Genomic DNA, 20,747 nt, shown 5'->3' with positions numbered 1-20,747 from the left:
ATCATTTGGAACGGGGACCATGTTGTTCAGGACTTGTGGGGACCACCCTTTCTACAGGTTGTGGTGGCACAAAAAATTTTGTTAAAATGTCCACTGCCCAGTTAGCTCATACACATCTTTAAATCTCTGGATTGATGAATTAATGTGCCGATCGTTCTTACTGGGGACCCTGAGGAAAAAGAGTCAATATGGTTCATGAGGACCAAAGTTAAATAATTTTGCATAATACACACACATTTGTATGTGACTACTGAGGAACATTTAAAAAAAAAACACACAACAAAACAAAACAACACACCACCTTCGTTATGGGGACCAGGTGGAAGTGATTAATTATACACGGAAGAAGTGTGAGCAGAGCAGCGAGTGCAGTACCAGATACAGCCCGATGAGGGGGCTGATGTGCAAATATTTCGCACTCAAACTAACCAGTAAACATGTTTTATGGGCCAATGCTTAAAAAATCACTTAAGGATCTTCAGAATGGAGCTGAATATAATTTAAAATGGTTTCCCTTTAAGGGACCTGTTTTTTTGTCCCCATACCGTCAGAGGTCCCCTAAAGGTGACTGTGTAAACAGAGCAATGTCCCCATTAAGTCAGCATTGCAAGAACACACACACACACACACACACACACACACACACACACACACACACACACACTAGTCAACAATCTTAATTAGCCAATAGGAAGCAAGGAAAAAGGAATTTTACCTTGAAAAATCCAACCACAAGAGGCTCCTCTGAGGTCACTGATTGGCTTAGATCAGTGATGACAAGGTCAGCTACAGACCCCGCCCTCCTTTTCAGCCACGTCACAATGGAGGCGGAGCTCTGAGGAACTTTCAAGATCACACATCCATTAGATTCATTACAGCCAGAGTGCCAACCTCCCAGAGTATGGCACTCTGGGAGGTTGCTTACAGCCACAGATGTAATGCCAATGTTTTATGACTCACTGCTAACCTGAGATCCCAACATTTATAATGGGCCTGTTTTCACATGCTGCAAAGCAGCAGTCACTGGGTGCAAACATGCTAACTTTAGCTTGCTAACGTTTCATTGTTTTTTTGCAAATTTTGCAGTCATTCACCTCAGAGTCGTATTGACACATGCTAACTTTTTTTTCCCGCTAAATTTACAATCGTACCACCTTATAGTCATGTATCTTCGTACTTGAAACATGCAAAATTTTTTTTTGCTAATTTGGCAGCCACACACCTCAACATCATATAACTTTGTACTTTACGCATTGCTAACTTTTTTTTAGCTAATTTTGCAGCCGTACACATCATCGTTGCTACTTGATACATGCTACATTTTTTAGCTAATTTTGTAGCCAAACACCTAATATTCATTGGTACTTGACACATGCTAACTTATGTTTGTTTTTTTGAAAATTGTGCAGCCATATACCTCAGAGTCGTATTGACACAAGCTACATTATTTTTAGCTAAATTTGCAGCCGTACCACCTTAGAGTCATATAACTTGGTACTTGACGCATGCTAACTTTTTTTTGTGCTAATTTGGCAGCCACACACCTCAACGTCATATAACTTCGTACTTGACGCATTGCTAACTTTTTTTTAGCTGATTTTGCAGCCGTACACATCATCGTTGCTACTTGATACATGCTGCATTTTTTAGCTAATTTTGTAGCCAAACACCTAATATTCATTGGTACTTGACACATGCTAACTTTTGTTTGTTTCTTTGAAAATTTTGCAGCCATATACCTCAGAGTCGTATTGACACAAGCTACATTATTTTTAGCTAAATTTGCAGCCGTACCACCTTAGAGTCATATAACTCGGTACTTGACGCATGCTAACTTTTTTTTTCTAATTTGGCAGCCGCACACCTCAACGTCATATAAATTCCTAGTTGATGCATTGCTAACTTCTTTTTAGCTAATTTTGCAGCCGTACACGTCATCGTTGCTACTTGATACATGCTACATTTTTAAGCTAATTTTGTAGCCAAACACCTAAGAGTCATATTTATTGGTACTTGACACATGCTAACTTTTATTTTTTTGCAAATTTTGCAGCCATACACCACAGAGTCGTATTGACACAAGGTAACTTTTTTTTAGCTAAATTTGCAGCCGTACCACCTTAGAGTCATATAACTTGGTACTTGACACATGCTAACTTTTTTAGCTAATCTGGCAGCCCCACACCTCAGGGTCATATAACGTGGTACTTGACACATTGCTAACTTTTTTTTAGCTAATTTTGCAGCCGTACACATCATCGTTGCTACTTGATACATGTTACATTTTTACACTAATTTTGCAGCCAAACACCTATGAGTCGTATAAGTTTGTACTTGACATATGCTAACTTTTGGGGGGTTTTTTTTTCAAATTTTGCAGCCGTAGCCCTCAGAGTCTTTCAACTTAGTGCCTGACACATGCTAAGTTTTTTTCTTGAATTAATTTTGCAGCCATACACCTCAGAGTCATTTAATCTGGTATTTCACACATGCTAAATTAACCTGGTATTTCACACATGCTAACTTTTTTTAGCTACTTTTGCAGCCATGCACCTTAAAGTCATATAACTTGATACTTTGACACATGCTAACTTTTTTTTGCTAATTTTGCAGCTGTACATCTCAGAATCATATAACTTGATATTTGACACATGCTAACTTTTTTTATAGCTAATTTTGCTGCCGTACAACTCAAAAAGGCCCATCAAAATTTCTGCGGAATTTGTTTTTTCTAGGTTTAGCTACTGTCATTAATTTATACTCATTTTGCATCACACTGAGTTACAACCGTAATGTATACAAACAAAATAAGTATTTTTTTAAAACACATGCAGTACATGTACGATTGAAACTCACCGGGGCACAGAACAGGGTTGTGTTGATCCCCGAAAATGTAGAGGCGGATGCTAGGGGTTGACGTTGCGTTAAGTTCTTTGGCCAACTCCTTGTCTCTCATCACGTCCACAGACGCCAGTTTGACCTCTGATCCCCGAAGATCTGCCGCAGCTCTTTGAAAAACTTCGGACAAACGATGAGCGTCTCCGGACATCGGAGCGTCTGCACAGTCAGGAACAGAAGATGAACGAGGGGCAAAATAAACACGGCGGCAGCATGAGGAGCGAAATTAACGTACGTGTTTCATAGACACCAAAGATGATTTAGTCTTCATCAAAACAAACATGTGTTTTCATAAACACTAGAGACTAATTAGTTGTTAATCAACCTAAAGTATGTGTTTTTACAAACATCAAAGATGAACTGTTCTTGAACAAAACTAACGTACGTTTTTCGTAGTGAAGTGAAGTGAATTATATTTATATAGCGCTTTTCTCAAGTGACTCAAAGCGCTTTACATAGTGAAACCCAATATCTAAGTTACATTTAAACCAGTAAATGTAACTTTACTGGTTTAAATGTAAAATTATAGACGTTGAAAATAATTTTGTCTTCAACAAAACGAATGATTGTTTTTGTAAACATCCGAGACGATTTGGTCTTTAATTAACCTAACGTACGTGTTCTCGTAGACAACGAAGATCATTTAGTGGTCAATGAATCTAAAGTGCGTGTTTTCGTAAACATCGAAGATCATTTGGTTCTAAACAAAACTAGCGTACATGTTTCATAGAAATCGAACATCATTTTTTTAAAATGTTTTCATAAATGTTAATTATATGGTCTTAAAACAAACTAACTTATGTGGTTGGTAGACATTGCATACGATTTAATCTTCATCAAAACTAACACATGTTTTTGTAAACATCGAAGACGATTTGTTCTTTAACAAAAACTAACGATTTAGACGTCAATGAACACGCACGCACGTGTTGTGAAGACATCCAAGACGATTTAGTCTTCATCAAAACTGACACCTGATTTTGAACTCAACTAAAATAATGTGTTTTCGTAAACATTCAAGATAATAATAATAATGGATTAGATTTATATTGCGCTTTTCTATTGTTAGATACTCAAAGTACTCACATAGAAGTGGGAACCCATCATTCATTCACACCTGGTGGTGGTAAGCTACATTTGTAGCCACAGCTGCCCTGAGGTAGACTGACGGAAGCGCGGCTGCCAGTTTGCGCCTACGGCCCCTCCGACCACCACCAATCATTCATTCATCATTCATTCACCAGTGTGAGCAGCACCGGGGGCAAGGGTGAAGTGTCCTGCCCAAGGACACAACGGCAGCGATTTGGATGTCAATAGGTGGGAAGCGAACCTGCAACCCTCATGTTTCTGGCACGGCCGCTCTACCCACTACACCATGCTGCCCCGACATGTTTTGATCTTAAACAAATTTTATGTACATGTTTTTGTAAACATCAGAGACTATTTCGTCTTCAACACAACAAACTTCATGAACGTAGTTAGTTGTCAATGAACCTCAAGTACATGTTTTCATATAAACAGCGACAATGATTTGGTCTTAAACTAAACTAACGTACGAGTTTTTGTAAACACAGAAAATTTGTTTTTTTTTTAACTAAACTAACGTGCCTGTTTTCATAAACATCGAAGATTATTTGGTCTTAAACATAAATAACTCACTTGTTATCTTAAACATGAAGTGCGTGTTTTTGTAAACATCGCAGACAATTTTGTCTTCAACAAAACTAACGTATGTCTTACTCGACATTGAAAACCATTTTGTCTTGAACGAAACTAACATGTTTTCGTAGACATCCAAGAAGATGGAAATCATTAATGGAAGACACAAACACGTGTTGTGAAGACATTGAAGACGATTTAGTCTTAAACAAAACTAACGTACATGTTTTTTGTAAACACCGAAAATTATTTGGTCTTAAACAAAACCAACATACTTGTTTCCATAAACATTAAATACTATTTTGTTTTTCATCAACCTAAAGTATGTGTTTTCATAAACTTTGAGGATAATTTGTTCTTTAACAAACTAAGGTACGTGTTTTGTAGACATCGAAAATCCTTTTTTCTTCAACAGAACTGAAGGTTTTTGTAGACATCAGACGATGTAGTCTTCAATTAACCTAATGTCCCTGTTCACGTAAACAGCAAAGGCGAACTAGTGCTCAATGAACCTAAAGTACGGGATTTTGTAAACATCAAAGACAATTTAGTCTTTCACAAAACTAACGTATGTGTTTTGTAAACATCTTTTGATCTTGAACTAACTAATATGTTTTCGTAGACATCAAAGACAATTTAGTGGTCAATGAAACACACACACACGTGTTTCGAAGACATCAAAGACAATTTAGTCTTAATCAAAACTGACACATGATTTTGTCTTCCTCTACACTAATGTGTTTTCGTAACATTGAAGATGATTTGGTCTGAAACAAAACTAACTTACATGTTTTCGTAAACATTGAAGATGATTTGGTCTTCAACTAAACTGACTTATTTGATTTCGTAAACATTGAAGATGATTTGGTTTTAAACAAAACTAACGTACGTGTTTTCCTAAACATTGAAGATGATTTCGTCTTAAAACTAACATATGTGTTGTCATAAACATTGAAGAAGCTTTGGTCTTAAACAAAACAAAAGTATGTGTTTCGTAACTTTGAAGATGATTTGGTCTGAAACAAAACTAACTTACATGTTTTCGTAAACATTGAAGATGATTTGGTCTTTAACTAAACTGACATATTTGATTTCGTAAAAATTGAAGATGATTTGGTTTTAAACAAAACTAACGTACGTGTTTTCGTAAACATTGAAGATGATTTGGTCTTAAAACTAACGTATGTGTTTTCATAAACATTGAAGAAGATTTGGTCCTAAACAAAACAAAAGTACGTGTTTTCGTAAACATTGAGGATGATTTGGTCTTTTAAACAAAACTGACATATGTGATTTCGTAAACATTGAAGATGATTTGGTCTTAAAACTAACTAATGTGTTTTTGTAACATTGAAGATGATTTGGTCTGAAACAAAACTAACTTACATGTTTTCGTAAACATTGAAGATGATTTGGTCTTCAACTAAACTGACTTATTTGATTTCGTAAACATTGAAGATGATTTGGTTTTAAACAAAACTAACGTACGTGTTTTCCTAAACATTGAAGATGATTTGGTCTTAAAACTAACGTATGTGTTTTCATAAACATTGAAGAAGATTTGGTCTTAAACAAAACAAAAGTACGTGTTTTCGTAACTTTGAAGATGATTTGGTCTGAAACAAAACTAACTTACATGTTTTCGTAAACATTGAAGATGATTTGGTCTTTAACTAAACTGACATATTTGATTTCGTAAAAATTGAAGATGATTTGGTTTTAAACAAAACTAACGTACGTGTTTTCGTAAACATTGAAGATGATTTGGTCTTAAAACTAACGTATGTGTTTTCATAAACATTGAAGAAGATTTGGTCCTAAACAAAACAAAAGTACGTGTTTTCGTAAACATTGAGGATGATTTGGTCTTTTAAACAAAACTGACATATGTGATTTCGTAAACATTGAAGATGATTTGGTCTTAAAACTAACTAATGTGTTTTTGTAACATTGAAGATGATTTGGTCTGAAACAAAACTAACTTACATGTTTTCGTAAACATTGAAGATGATTTGGTCTTTAACTAAACTGACATATTTGATTTCGCAAACATTGAAGAGGATTTGGTTTTAAACAAAACCAACGTACGTGTTTTCGTAAACATTGAAGATGATTTGGTCTTAAAACTAACGTATGTGTTTTCATAAACATTGAAGAAGATTTGGTCTTAAACAAAACAAAAGTACGTGTTTTCGTAACTTTGAAGATGATTTCGTCTGAAACAAAACTAACTTACATGTTTTCGTAAACATTGAAGATGATTTGGTCTTTAACTAAACTGACATATTTGATTTTGTAAATATTGAAGATGATTTGGTTTTAAACAAAACTAACGTACGTGTTTTTGTAAACATTGAAGATGATTTGGTCTTAAAACTAACGTATGTGTTTTCATAAACATTGAAGAAGATTTGGTCCCAAACAAAACAAAAGTACGTGTTTTCGTAAACATTGAGGATGATTTGGTCTTTTAAACAAAACTGACGTATGTGATTTCGTAAACATTGAAGATGATTTGGTCTTAAAACTAACTAATGTGTTTTTGTAACATTGAAGATGATTTGGTCTTAAAAAAAACTAAATTGCGTGTTTTCGTAAACATTGAAGATGATTTGGTCTTTAACAAAACTGACGTATGTGATTTTGTAAACATTGAAGATGATTTGGTCTTAAACAAAACAAACGTACATGTTTTCGTAAACATTGAAGATTATTTGGTCTTTGACAATCTGACGTATGTGATTTCGTAAACATTGAAGATGATTTGGTCTTAAACAAAACAGACGTATGTAATTTCATAAACATTGAAGATGATTTTGTCTTAAAAAAACTAACTTACGTGTTTTCGTAAACATTGAAGATGATTTGGTCTTTAACAAAACTTACGTATGTGATTTCATAAACATTGAAGATGATTTGGTCTTAAACAAAACGAACGGACGTGTTTTCGTAAACATTGAAGATTATTTCGTCTTTAACAAAACTGAAGTATGTGATTTCGTAAACATTGAAGATTATTGGGTCTTAAACAAAACGAACATACGTGTTTTCGTAAACATTGAAGATCATTTGGTCTTTAACAAAACTGAAGTATGTGATTTTGTTTTGGTCTTAAAACTAACATATGTGTTTTCATAAACATTGAGGATGATTTGGTCTTAAACAAAACAAACGTACGTGTTTTCGGAAACATTGAAGTTAATTTAGTCTCCATCAAAACTAAAACTTGTTTGTGTAGACATGAGAGCCAATTTAGTCTTCAACACAACTGACAGGTCTTTTCATAAACATAAAGACTAATTAGTTGTCAATGAACCAAAAGTATGTGTTTTCATGAAACATCAAAGATTTGGTCCATAACAAAACTACATTCGTGTTTCGTAGACAATGAATACCATATTGTCTTCAACAAAACTAATGAGTGTTTAGGCAAATGTCCAAGACGATTTAGTCTTCAATCAGCCTATCGCACATGTTTTTATGGACATGAGACACAATTTAGTCTTCATTGAAATATAACGTATGTGTTTCGTAGACATGGAAACAATGAATTACCATGAATTGATTAACGTGGACCCCGACTTAAACAAGTTGAAAAACTTATTCGGGTGTTACCATTTAGTGGTCAATTGTACGGAATATGTACTGAACTGTGCAATCTACTAACAAAAGTATCAATCAATCAATCAATCAAACCATTTTGTCTTTAACTAAACTACAGTAACATGTTTGTGTTGACATCCAAGACAGTTTATTCATCAATTAACCTAACGTACGTGTTTTTGTAGACATGTTAGTACGTGCACATGGGGACGGCGTGGCAAAGTTGGGAGAGTGGCCGTGCCAGCAATTTGAGGGTTACTGGTTCAATCCCCGCCTTCTAGCATCCTAGTCACATTCGTTGTGTCCTTGAGCAAGACACTTCACCCTTGCTCCTGATAGGTCCTGGTTAGCGCCGTGTATAGCAGCTCCCGCCATCAGTGTGTGAATGTGTGTGTGTGAATGGGTGAATGTGGAAATAGTGTCAAAGCACTTTGAGTATAACCCATTTACCATTTACCATGCAAACATTTAATAGATCAGGCCCTTAGTCGTCAATCACCCTAACTAACATGTTTTTGCAGACATTTGAAGTGAACTATCCATCCATCCATTTTCTACCGCTTGTCCCTTTTAGGGTCGCGGGGGGTGCTGGAGCCTATCTCAGCTGCATTCGGGCGGAAGGCGACGTACACTCTGCACAAGTCGCCACCTCATCGCTGGGCCAACTCAGATTCACAGACAACATTGACACTCACATTCACACACTAGGGACAATTTAGTGTTGCCAATCAACCTATCTCAAGGTGCATGTTTTTGGAAGTGGGAGGAAGCCGGAGTACCCGGAGGGAACCCACGCAGTCACGGGGAGAACATGCAAACCCTACACACAAAGATCGGGATTGAACTCAGGACTACTCGGGACCTTCGTATTGTGAGGCACTTGCACTAACCCTTGTCCACTGTGCTGCCCTTGAAGTGAAATAATTAACTCATAATATGATCTACATATGGTGAATGTTTAAAATAATCTGGAGAAAGCAAACCACCAGGTCAAGTAGTAGGTATTTAACTTTGAGCACATGATAAAATAGGGCCCAGTAGTACCCACATTTGTGTGTGGATTGGAATAGTTGTCCCGGAAGAAAAGGCAATACAATTGGACATTGGTATGCAACGGTGATGGCCCTATCCGTGAGAAGAGACTAAATGTTTAGCTTGATGTAAACATCTAAGCTACGATCGGCATTTGTTGTTTTCCAGTCACTTACACACAAACCCCCACCATCACCAAAGACAGCACACACTCTGGCTACCACCTGTTCACCCTGCTACCATGGGGCAGGCGCTACAGGTGCACCAGAGCCAGAACAAACAGGCTCAGAGACAACTTTTTTCCCAGGGCTGTCACCATGTTGAACTCTACCTTATAATAATAATAATTCACCCCTGTACAATGGCGAGTGGCCGTGCCAGCAACTTGAGGGTTGCAGGTTCGATTCCCGCTTCTGCCATCCTAGTCACTGCCGTTGTGTCCTTGGGCAAGACACTTTACCCACCTGCTCCCAGTGCCACCCACACTGGTTTGAATGTAACTTAGATATTGGGTTTCACTATGTAAAGCGCGTTGAGTCACCAGAGAAAAAGCGCTATATAAAAATAAGTCACTCACTCACAATATCCTGCCCTAATACCCTACTGTGCAATACTACCCTTTGAGTACAATACGTCCGACACTGATTGCTATTTATTACTTCGGGACTCTTGTCTTGTTCTGTATATTGTACAGTATTTTGTATTTCTATAGTGTTTTGTATATTGTACAGGATTGCTTGTTATTTTTATTGGAGAGTAGTCTGTTTATTTCAATTGTTAGTTTTTTCTTTCATTACCTCTTGTGTTATTTGTTTTACCCCATATTTGTTCCCACTACCGCACCTTAAATTGGAGTCTTTAATCTCGTTATATGCAAATATAATGACAATAAAGTCTATACTATTCTTTTCTATTATTGGTAGCTGAGATAGGCGCCAGCGCCCCCCGCAACCCCGAAAGGGAACAAGCGGTAGAAAATGGATGGATGGATGGGTCAGGATGCATGCTCCAGATCCAGCACACACACACAGACAGACAGAGGGTTGGAATTAGGGCTGGGCGATATGGCCTTTTTTTTAATATCTCGATATTTTTTGCCCGTATCGCGATACACGATATATATCTCGATATTTTGCCTTGGCCTTGAATGAATATAAACACAGCAGTAAGATGATTTTATGTGTCTACATTAAAACTGACCGGGATCTTCACCTCTCGCTGGATCGGTTCGCAGCCGAGTGTGAAGCGACCGGAATGAGAATCAGCACCTCCAAGTCCGAGTCCATGGTTCTCGCCCGGAAAAGGGTGGAATGCCATCTCCGGGTTGGGGAGGAGACCCCGCCCCAAGTGGAGGAGTTCAAGTACCTAGGAGTCTTGTTCACGAGTGAGGGAAGAGTGGATCGTGAGATCGACAGGCGGATCGGTGCGGCGTCTTCAGTAATGCGGACGTTGTACCGATCCGTTGTGGTGAAGAAGGAGCTGAGCCGGAAGGCAAAGCTCTCAATTTACCGGTCGATCTACGTTCCCGTCCTCACCTATGGTCATGAGCTTTGGGTCATGACCGAAAGGATAAGATCACGGGTACAAGCGGCCGAAATTAGTTTCCTCCGCCGTGTGGCGGGGCTCTCCCTTAGAGATAGGGTGAGAAGCTCTGCCATCCGGGAGGAACTCAAAGTAAAGCCGCTGCTCTTTCACATCGAGAGGAGCCAGATGAGGTGGTTCGGGCATCTGGTCAGGATGCCACCCGAACGCCTCCCTAGGGAGGTGTTTAGGGCACGTCCAAGAACGGTAGGAGGCCACGGGGAAGACCCAGGACACGTTGGGAAGACTACGTCTCCCGGCTGGCCTGGGAACGCCTCGGGATCCCCCGGGAAGAGCTAGACGAAGTGGCTGGGGAGAGGGAAGTCTGGGTTTCCCTGCTTAGGCTGTTGCCCCCGCGACCCGACCTCGGATAAGCGGAAGATGATGGATGGATGGATGGATACATTAAAACATTCTTCTTCATACCGCATTAATATATGCTACTTTTAAACTTTCATGCAGAGAGGGAAATCACAACTAAGTCAATTGACCAAAACTGTATTTATTAAACAGTTATTAAGCAGTGGCACAAACGTTCATGTCCTTTCCAAAACAGAAAGTGCAAGATTGTCAGAGACATTTAAAGTGTCGAATAAAAATTAGCTGCATAATAAAAAAAATCAAATAGTATTCGTCGTTTGTTATGTGGTAGGTTACTACGGACGTTATTCAATTCTGTTGACTGATTTTTTCATACGGTGTTGATCTGGAAATGTTTGCCTCGGCATTTTGATGGTGTGGGTGTGTGGCACCGAACGGAGATGTTGACATGCGAAGTTTCAAACACTCTTCATTCTCTACCACAGGGGTAGGGAACCTATGGCTCTAGAGCAGGGGTCGGGAACCTTTTTGGCTGAGAGAGCCACGAAAGCCAAATATTTTAAAATGTATTTCTGTGAGAGCCGTATAATATTGTTAACCCTGAATACAACTGTCAGGTTCAAACACTGGTGACATATTAAACAGACAAGCAGCAAGGAATTAAACAGAGACAGGATTCGGTTTAGCTCAATGAGGAGAAACGCGTAGACCTGTACCTTTGTACAGTGTCGTCCCACGCTCTGACAAGAGAATTCTATGCCTCCACTTTTATTTGGACTTTCCCTGATTACAAAGACTAAATGTGTGCATCTCTTATTCTTTTTAATAACATATTTATTCTGAAGCTAACCAATAATAAATAAAATACGTTTGACCATTAATGCGACTTATTGAACAGGCGCAATAGAAACGGATGGATGGATTAAAATGCATGAGAATGTTTTATAGTTTGAACTTTATTTTTGACACTGTGATTACTAGCGGACATATTCATTACTTATTGTGTTAAACAATGTCAGCTAAGATTCATCTGAGAGCCAGACACAGTCATCAAAAGAGCCACATCTGGCTCTAGAGCCATGGGTTCCCTACCCCTGCTCTAGAGCCAGATGTGGCTCTTTTGATGACTGCATCTGGCTCTCAAGATAAATCTTAGCTGACATTGCTTAACACGATAAGTAATGAATAATTCATCCAACGCCCTTGACGCGAATCCCTTAGGGGTGATGGACAACTGGGCAGTGTCTGAAGAGCTGCAGCCCGCCACCGTAGCCCCCCACTCCCTCCCCTCTGTTGCAAGTCTGGAGATGTATGTTGTGATACGTATATATGCTTTGCTCTGGAGTTTTTTTTTCTCCCCATAGCTGTTCTGTGACCCTAAACACTGTTTGTTTGTCTAATCCAGGAGTGCCCATTACGTGGATCGCGAGCGACCAGTCGACCGCGGGGGGTGTGTCAGTCGATCTCGAGCCAGGCTTTTAAAAAAAATAGACCTAAAAATTAGTGATCATCAATCTTCACCAAGACGTCACTTAAATGACATTCACGGTACCGGAGGGTCTCGTGAGATGACGCTGGCTGCTGCAAGATCATTATTATTAAAATATGACCAATAGGAAGGCGAGAAACACTCTTTATTTCAACAGACTCTCGCGCCGTACCTTCCGTCAAAACCCTAAACGCCGACTGCACATTTCCTATCTTCACAATAAAAGCCCTGCTTCATGCTGCCTGCGCTAACTAAATACAGAGTCTCGGAAAACTGGTGTGCACAAGCGATCCCTCAGAAAGCTGGCGTGCACATCACTTGTGCAAGCCAGCTTTCCGAGACTCTTATTTTGTTAGCGCAGGCAGCATGAAGCAGGGCTTTTATTGTGAAGATAGGAAATGTGCAGTTGGCCTTTAGAGTTTTGACGGAAGGGACGGCGCGAAAGTCTGTTGAAATAAAAAGTGTTTCTCGCCTTCCTCTCTGTCATTTTTTCATAATAATGAACTGGCAGCAGCCAGCGTCATCTCACAAGACCCTCGGGTGCCGTGAATGTCAATCAAGCAAGCTACGGAATTTGCCGCCAATGTTTTTCTTGTAAAGTGTATGGAAGCTGGATGAATTAGACGCCAAAAATCAACCACTTTCATGTGGTATTGTACAGAAAGGACAACTTTTTTTCTCCTCCATTTGAAAATGTGGGCGTTATCATCATTACTGTCTGATTCCAATCAATGCAAGTCATCAGAATCAGGTAATACACCAACTTATATTCTTGTCTTCGTGAAAGAAAGACATCTATATGTGTTACACATGCTTGTATTATCATTAAACACATTTAACTTGTTTACAAAAATGTCTCTTTCATAAATAAATATATATAAATGATATATATAAATGAGGTAGATCCCCTCGAGTTGGTCAATTGAAAATTAGCTCGCCTGCAGAAAAAGTGTGGGCACCCCTGTTCTAATCAAATCAGTCAATCAACAAAGTTGTGTTGTACTTGGGCAATAACAATACTTACCTACCTACATAATTACGCTGGTAATCACAGTGTCAAAATATCAGCTTTCTACCGCACCTGTTCAAGAAGTCGGATTCATGATAAGAAGTATTTGATTTATTATTGGTTAGCTTCAGAATAACAATGTTATTAAAAAGAATAAGAGACCTACAATACTCTAAAAATGTTGGTCTTACTAAAAAAATGCAGGCTTTTAGTTACATTCATTGTTAAAAACTATTATATGGCTCTCACGGAAATACATTTTAAAATATTTGGCTTTCACGGCTCTCTCAGCCAAAAAGGTTCCCGACCCCTGCTCTAGCAGGTGACTAGCAGATGAAATAATTATGTTTTTTTTTTTGGTTGAGTTGAGGTCTGAATGAATGTGATTCTACTACACGTTATCGTGAATGTTGCAACAAACCACTGGACTGTTTTTCAGGATGCACACTCATACTAGGACACTTATTAAACTCCTTGTCACTTGTTAGGTACTACTTTTGTCGCCTTGACACTTGACTTAGTATTGTACATACACACACATTTCTGGCCCTGGAAAATGTACCAACGGTTACCTCAGTCTACAAAACTGTCTGCTTTTAGCTATTTGAAACCACTATAGTGATACCACAAAAACAGAAAATCAATGATGCCATCAGAAAAGTGGGGCCAAAAGTTTGGACAAACCTTCTCATTCAATGGGTTTTTTTTATTTTCATGAGTATTTACATTGTAGATTGTCACTGAAGGCATGACAACTCTGATCGAACACATGGATTTATGTACTTAACAAAAAAAGGTAAAAAAAAATGAAAACAGGTTTTATATTCTAATTACTTCAAAATATCGATTGAACACATGGAGTTATGTACTTAACATAGCTCGGTTGGTAGAGTGGCCGTGCCAGCAACTTGAGGGTTGCAGGTTCGATTCCCGCTTCCGCCATCCTAGTCACTGCCGTTGTGTCCTTGGGCAAGACACTTTACCCACCTGCTCCCAGTGCCACCCACACTGGTTTAAATGTAACTTAGATATTGGGTTTCACTATGTAAAGCGCTTTGAGTCACTAGAGAAAAGCGCTATATAAATATAATTCACTTCAACCTTTTCAAATGATGCTACATATTAGCAGTAATGCCACTTTTACGGTTTTCTGTTCGACATATTCCCACTTGAAGCCAAACCTCCGCCAGACGACGGACCCCCTGCTGTTTTTCTCAGGAATTCATTCTTCCTTCATTCGCACCTTCTTTCTCTCGTATTACCACTCGCACGGCTCCGCTAGCATCACAGCTAACGTTACCCATGCTGCTGCCTCTCTGCTCCGCGAGGGCGTATACGTATGTGACTTATGACGTGACAGTATGTGACGTATGTAAGAAAGTGTGCTTGTTTTAAGTCTTTGTGAGAAGGAGAGACAGGAAAGAGCGAGGAGAGCCTGTAGTGTAATGCCCGCAGCTAAAAGCAACTGCGTGAGAACGTATACTCGAATATCCCGATATAGTCATTTTCTATATCGCACATAGAGAAACCTGCTATATATCGTGTATATCGATATATCGCCCAGCCCTAGTAGGAATATAAAACTGATGGTTTGGCTTCTCCAAGGCAGGAGTCCTTCATTTTTGACCTGTCTTCCTCCAGGTACTGCAGACCTGTATAATGACCCTCGCTTGCAATAAAATAACTTTTGGTTCCGTAAAGCGTCTCCGATGTCTCTTTTGATCCAGCTGCACTGTCGTGTGATCCTTCTGTCCGGACGACGATGACAGGACAAGAAATTAACTTAACATTCAAGACAACTTTGGCTTTTGACTTCTCCAATCACCCTCGACTCTTAATCTGCAGACCCCGGTTTGATACCCCAGAATAGTTTGAAGGGGGCGGAGTTACACACACTGTATTTTTCTAATGTTGCTCAATACCGTTTGGGATTTACTATGTTCTGAACAAATTCTAGCTCATTTTTGACTGAGCTTTTCAGGACAATTTAGTCATGACTGAATACATACTGGAGAAGAACTTACAGAAATGCACCAATAGTTGTTTGTATTTCCTCAGCGCTCTGTTGAAATGTCTTTTCTCCAGCTGTAAAACTCCATCCTTCTCCGGGAGGGACTCGGCCTCATTGTGGTCGGGATTGCCGCCGGCAACAAAGACGCAGAAACAGAAGGCCGTCACACCAAGCAGCGACGGTCTCGTCATGTCGGTTCAGCCTCGGGATAGAAGTAGACGTTGCCTGGATCTGTGCGGCAAGCCAAGGTGGGAGTGGCTGAAGTTGAATGGGTGTGTGTGTGTGTGTGTGTGTGTGTGTGTGTGTGTGTGTGTGTGTGTGTGTGTGTGTGTGTGTGTGTGTGTGTGTGTGTTCTTGTATTTCTACCCTTCTTCAGACATCAACAAGGATATGAGGACCGGTAAACAAGTTAGGACCGAAATCATGGTCTCCATATGGTAAACCATTGCATTTAATAGAGAATATCTCATTTGCACCCCTGGTGGTGAAATCTATCAAAAATAGGGTGGTCCCAAAAGGAAAGATTTTTCAAATTGACTGTGTGTGGGTTTTAAAAGTGTTCCCCCTTTGGTCAACATATGAAATAACAAGTGTGTGTAAAAATTTGAAGTGCTCCCCCTCTGGCCAACTTATGTAATAACACGTGTGTGCAAGAAATTGCAATGCCACCCCTTTGGCCAAAGTGAATAAAGAAAATGAAAAAAATATGTATATAGAGTCATACTGTGATAACTTGAAGTAAATAATGAAGATTAAAAACCAGTTACAAACAAAAAATTAAAAAAAATTAACTAAAAGCAGCGTGTCAACTTTTTTCTTATAAAATTGGAAACAATTTCTCATATTCTTTCTGTTGCTGTAATATTGCAAGATTTTCTTGTAAAATTATTAAATTTTAATGTAAAATTTCCCTTTTTAATGCAAAATGGTGACATTTGTCTTATAAAATTCTGACTCTTTTCATAAAATTGCCAAAATGATAAGCTTTTTTGGTAAAATTGCGACTGTTTCTGAGTAAAATTCCAACTTTTTTCATAACATTGCACCAATGTTCAGTGTTTCTTGTAAAACTTTGACTTGCGATGAGTAAAATTACGAATCTTATTATAATACTGCCAAAATTCCAAGTGTTTCTTCTTATATTCCTTCTGTTTCTGTAATATTGCAATATTTTCTTGTAAAATTATTGATTTTTAATGTAAAATTATACTTTTTAATGCAAAATGGTGACATTTGTCTTATAAAATTCTGACTTGTATCACAATATGTTTTTGTTGTTCTTGTAAAATAGTGCCATTTTTTGGGTAAAATCATGACTTTTGTCATAATTTTGCCAAGTAAAATTCAGATTATTATTATTATAATATTGCAATGTGTTCTTATAAAATTGTGACTTTTGTCAAGTACAATTACAACTCTTTTCATAAAATTGCCAAAATGATAAGCTTTTTTGGACTGTTACTGAGTAAAATTCCAACTTTTTATCATAACATTGCACCAATGTTCAGTGTTTCTTGTAAAACTTCGACTTGCGTTGAGTAAAATTATGACTTTTATTATAATACTGCCAAAATTCCAAGTTTTTCTTCTTATATTTGTTGTTTCTGTAATATTGCAATATTTTCTCTTAAATTATTACTTCTTTGTGTAAAATGATTGCTCTTTTATGTAAAATATTACCTTTTAATGCAAAATGGTGACATTTATCATATAAAATTCAGACTTTTATCAAAATATTGCCTATTTGTTTTCTGTTCTTGTAAAATAGTGACATTTTTTTAGTAAAATTATGACTTCTGTCATTATTTTGCCAGGTACAATTCCGATTATTATTATAATATCGCCGACTTTTTAAAGTTTTCTTATAAAATTGTGACTTTTGTCAAGCAAAATTGCGACTTTTTTCATAAAATTTTACGAACATCCAGTTTTTCTTGTAAAATTTTGACTTGCGTTGAGTAAAATTATGACTTTTATTATAATACTGCCAAAAATGTTCTTATGAAATTGTGACCTTTTTTCTTGTAAAATTCCAACTCATTTTTCAGAAAAAGCTTTTTTATATTTGCATAGTATGTACATATTATTAATGTTGTAAATACACTTCTTTATATATCTAGAAAGGGTGGTCCTAAAGAGGGGGGATTTTTTCAGAGGTCTCGAGAAGGTAAGAAATACAAGCATGTGTGTGTGTGTGTGTGTGTGTGTGTGTGTGTGTGTGTGTGTGTGTGTGTGTGTAGCAGGTACTTTTGAATGTCTTAGTTATCGCATGACTTTGTAGCTCATTAACTTTGCTGACTGAACATTGCCTGTTGCTCATATCAACACAATCACTAATAGCAATAAATGCTCCTTGTTTAATGCCGCACTCTTCAAAAAGGTCAAAGTTGAGATCCAAAATCAGGAAGAAGCACACTCCTGTAAAAAGGCCCCAGGAGACTTTGCACCCCTGTTTCTTCAAATAGGTTATTTACTCAACAGCGGAAAATAAGGTGTGTTAAAAAGGTGTGTGACATTTCTTCTTTAAATGAGTAAATATTTCTACTCTATTTCTAACTTGGTACGTGATGTATGCCAAATGTGAGCATGCTGACTCTTTTGTCCATTCTGCGCCCTTACACTTTAGAGCAGGGGTCACCAACGCGGTGCCCGCGGGCTCCAGGTAGCCCGTAAGGACCAGATGAGTCGTCGGCTCAAATAGCAGCACTTACCAGTGAGCTGCCTCTATTTTTTTAATTGTATTTAAACTCAAATAGAAATGGAAAATTCAGTAAAATATTTTAAAGACTTGGTCTTCACTTGTTTAAATAAATTATTTATTTATTTTTTTTACCTTGCTTCTTATAACTTTCAGTAAGACAATTATAGAGAAAAAATACAACCTTAAAAATGATTTTAGGATTTTTAAACACATATACCTTTTTACATTTTAAATTCCTTGAACAAATTAAATCAATGTTCAAGTATTTTTTTTTTATTGTAAAGAATAATAAATACATTTTAATTGAATTCTTCATTTTAGCTTCTGTTTTTTCGACAAAGAATATTTGTAAAATATTTCTTCAGACTTATGATTAAAATTCAAATAAATTATTCTGGCAAATCTAAAAAATCTGTAAAGTCAAATTGAAATCTTATTTCAAAGTCTTTTTAATTTATTTTTTTTTTATTTCTGTTCTGGAAAATCTAGAAGAAATAATGATTTGTCTTTGTCCAATTTGTTATATATTCTAACAAAAAGCAGATTGGATTTTAACTTATTTAAACCATGTCATCAAAATTCTAAAATTAATCTAAATCAGGAAAAATTACTAAAGATGTTCCATGAATTATTTTTTAAATTTTTTCAAAAAGATTCGAATTTGCTAGTTTTTGTCTTCTTTTTTTCGGTTGAATTTGGAATTTTAAAGATTCGAAATTGAAGATAAACTATGTTTCAAAATTTAATTTTCATTTTTTTCATGTTTTCTCCTTTTTTAAACCATTCAATTAAGTGTTTTTTTCATCATTTATCCTCTATAAAAAACTTTCCGTAAAAGGAAAAAAAATGTACGACAGAATGACAGACAGAAATATCAATTTTTTAAATTATACATATATATTTATTTATTAAAGGTAAATTGAGCAAATTGGCTATTTCTGGCAATTTATTTAAGTGTGTATCAAACTGGTAGCCCTTCGCATTAATCAGTACCCAAGGAGGAGCTCTTGGTTTCAAAAAGGTTGGTGACCCTTGCTTTAGAGACATATAACTTGGTACTTGATGTGTGCTAAAACTAGCATTTTCCGCTAATTGTGCATGCGTATGCCTCTGAGTCATATAACTTGGTATGTGACACATGCTAACTGTTTTTGCAAATTTTGTTACTATTCACCAGAGGTGTGGACTTGAGTCAGAGTCGAGTCATGAATTTAATGACTTTAGACCCGACTTGACAAAATGTAAAGACACTTGCAATTCGACTTAGATTTTAACATCAATGTGTTGGACTTGAACTTTTTGACTTGACAAGACTTGCTACTTTCCCCAAAACCCAACGATTAAAAAGTTATTCAGGAGCGCTCCGTATCTTTCATTGTGTGCGCATGTGCTGCCTGTCAGTACAACATCCAATCAAATTAGATCCACGTTGTTTTCATCCCACAGCATTAATCCAATCATATTGCAGGACAACCAACGAAGAAGCGCTGTAAAACAACGCGCCAGTGAGGAAAAATGATACCAAAGATAGTTTTGTTCGGGTATAAAAACTACGAGTTGGTCCATAAAAAACTAATTGCACTATGCAAAAAATGCGGTTCGAAGAATACAGACAGACGCAACAACTTCCAACTTCGTTCGACATTTGAAGTTGCAGAGAATGGTACGTTTTGAATGTAAGCTAACATTTATTGGCTAAGTAACGTAACTTTTATTTGTTGTGTGGTTAAATCAGCGAGGCTGTAAACTGTTAACGTTATAACGTTATTGTAAACACGGGAATCTTCTGCGTCCACTGCAGTTTACTACTTTATTCATACTTTTTGTCAAATTTTTTTTTTTTTTAAGCAGGGTTGCATGAGGTACCTACACATAATGTTACGTTAGTCAATGTATCACACACAGTAACATAAGGTTAGACAGCGGTCAGGAGCATCGCATATTTTAGCCATCTACATAAAGGTCAGTTAAAATGTATACTATATTAAAAATATGTGTGCATATTCCATAGGGTACTGACATCTAAAAAGTACAACTCTGTTCATTGTTATGTTCATGTATTTGTTATGTTTTTCATGTGCATGCACACATAAACACACATACAGTATGAGATGAGATCAATGAGATAAGGTAAGAACAGGATAGAAACTGCTGTGGAACTAGTTAAAATGCAATATGCCACGGGGATACAATGTTAACACTTTTGTACAAATGAGTACAGTTGCACTTGTTTTTTCAAATGTGTTTATTCTGCAAAGGAATGAGTTAAATGTTTAAAATGACTGGTTATCATGAAGTGCAATGTCAGCACTATTTTTTTCCCTGCAATTTCAAATGCACTTGTTTTAATAAATAAATACAGCATTTTTAAAAGCATACACAATCTGTGTAAATGTATTAGTTTGTGGCTAAAATGACTTGAAAGGACTCGAAACTAAAAATG

The 20,747-nt window shown here is 37.2% G+C and overlaps 1 protein-coding gene across 1 annotated transcript in view; it reads right to left on the bottom strand.

Annotated features, from left to right (window-relative positions):
* zgc:136472 (uncharacterized protein LOC678514 homolog) overlaps nt 1-15,833 on the bottom strand; it is a 31,754-nt gene extending 15,921 nt beyond the window's left edge. The window contains exons 1-3 of the mRNA XM_061883813.1: nt 15,617-15,833; nt 2,857-3,057; nt 716-843 (exon numbers count right to left, since the gene is read on the bottom strand). Coding sequence (XP_061739797.1) covers nt 716-843; nt 2,857-3,057; nt 15,617-15,794 — 507 coding nt within the window. The 5' untranslated portion in view covers nt 15,795-15,833. The remainder of the gene's footprint in view (nt 1-715; nt 844-2,856; nt 3,058-15,616) is intronic.
* Between the last annotated feature and the right edge of the window lie 4,914 nt (nt 15,834-20,747).

This window comes from Nerophis ophidion, linkage group LG01 (genome assembly GCF_033978795.1).
Source record: "Nerophis ophidion isolate RoL-2023_Sa linkage group LG01, RoL_Noph_v1.0, whole genome shotgun sequence".
NCBI classification, from domain to species: domain Eukaryota; kingdom Metazoa; phylum Chordata; class Actinopteri; order Syngnathiformes; family Syngnathidae; genus Nerophis; species Nerophis ophidion.
Note: the sequence above shows the minus strand (reverse complement) of the source record. Positions and strands in the feature narration are given on the sequence as shown.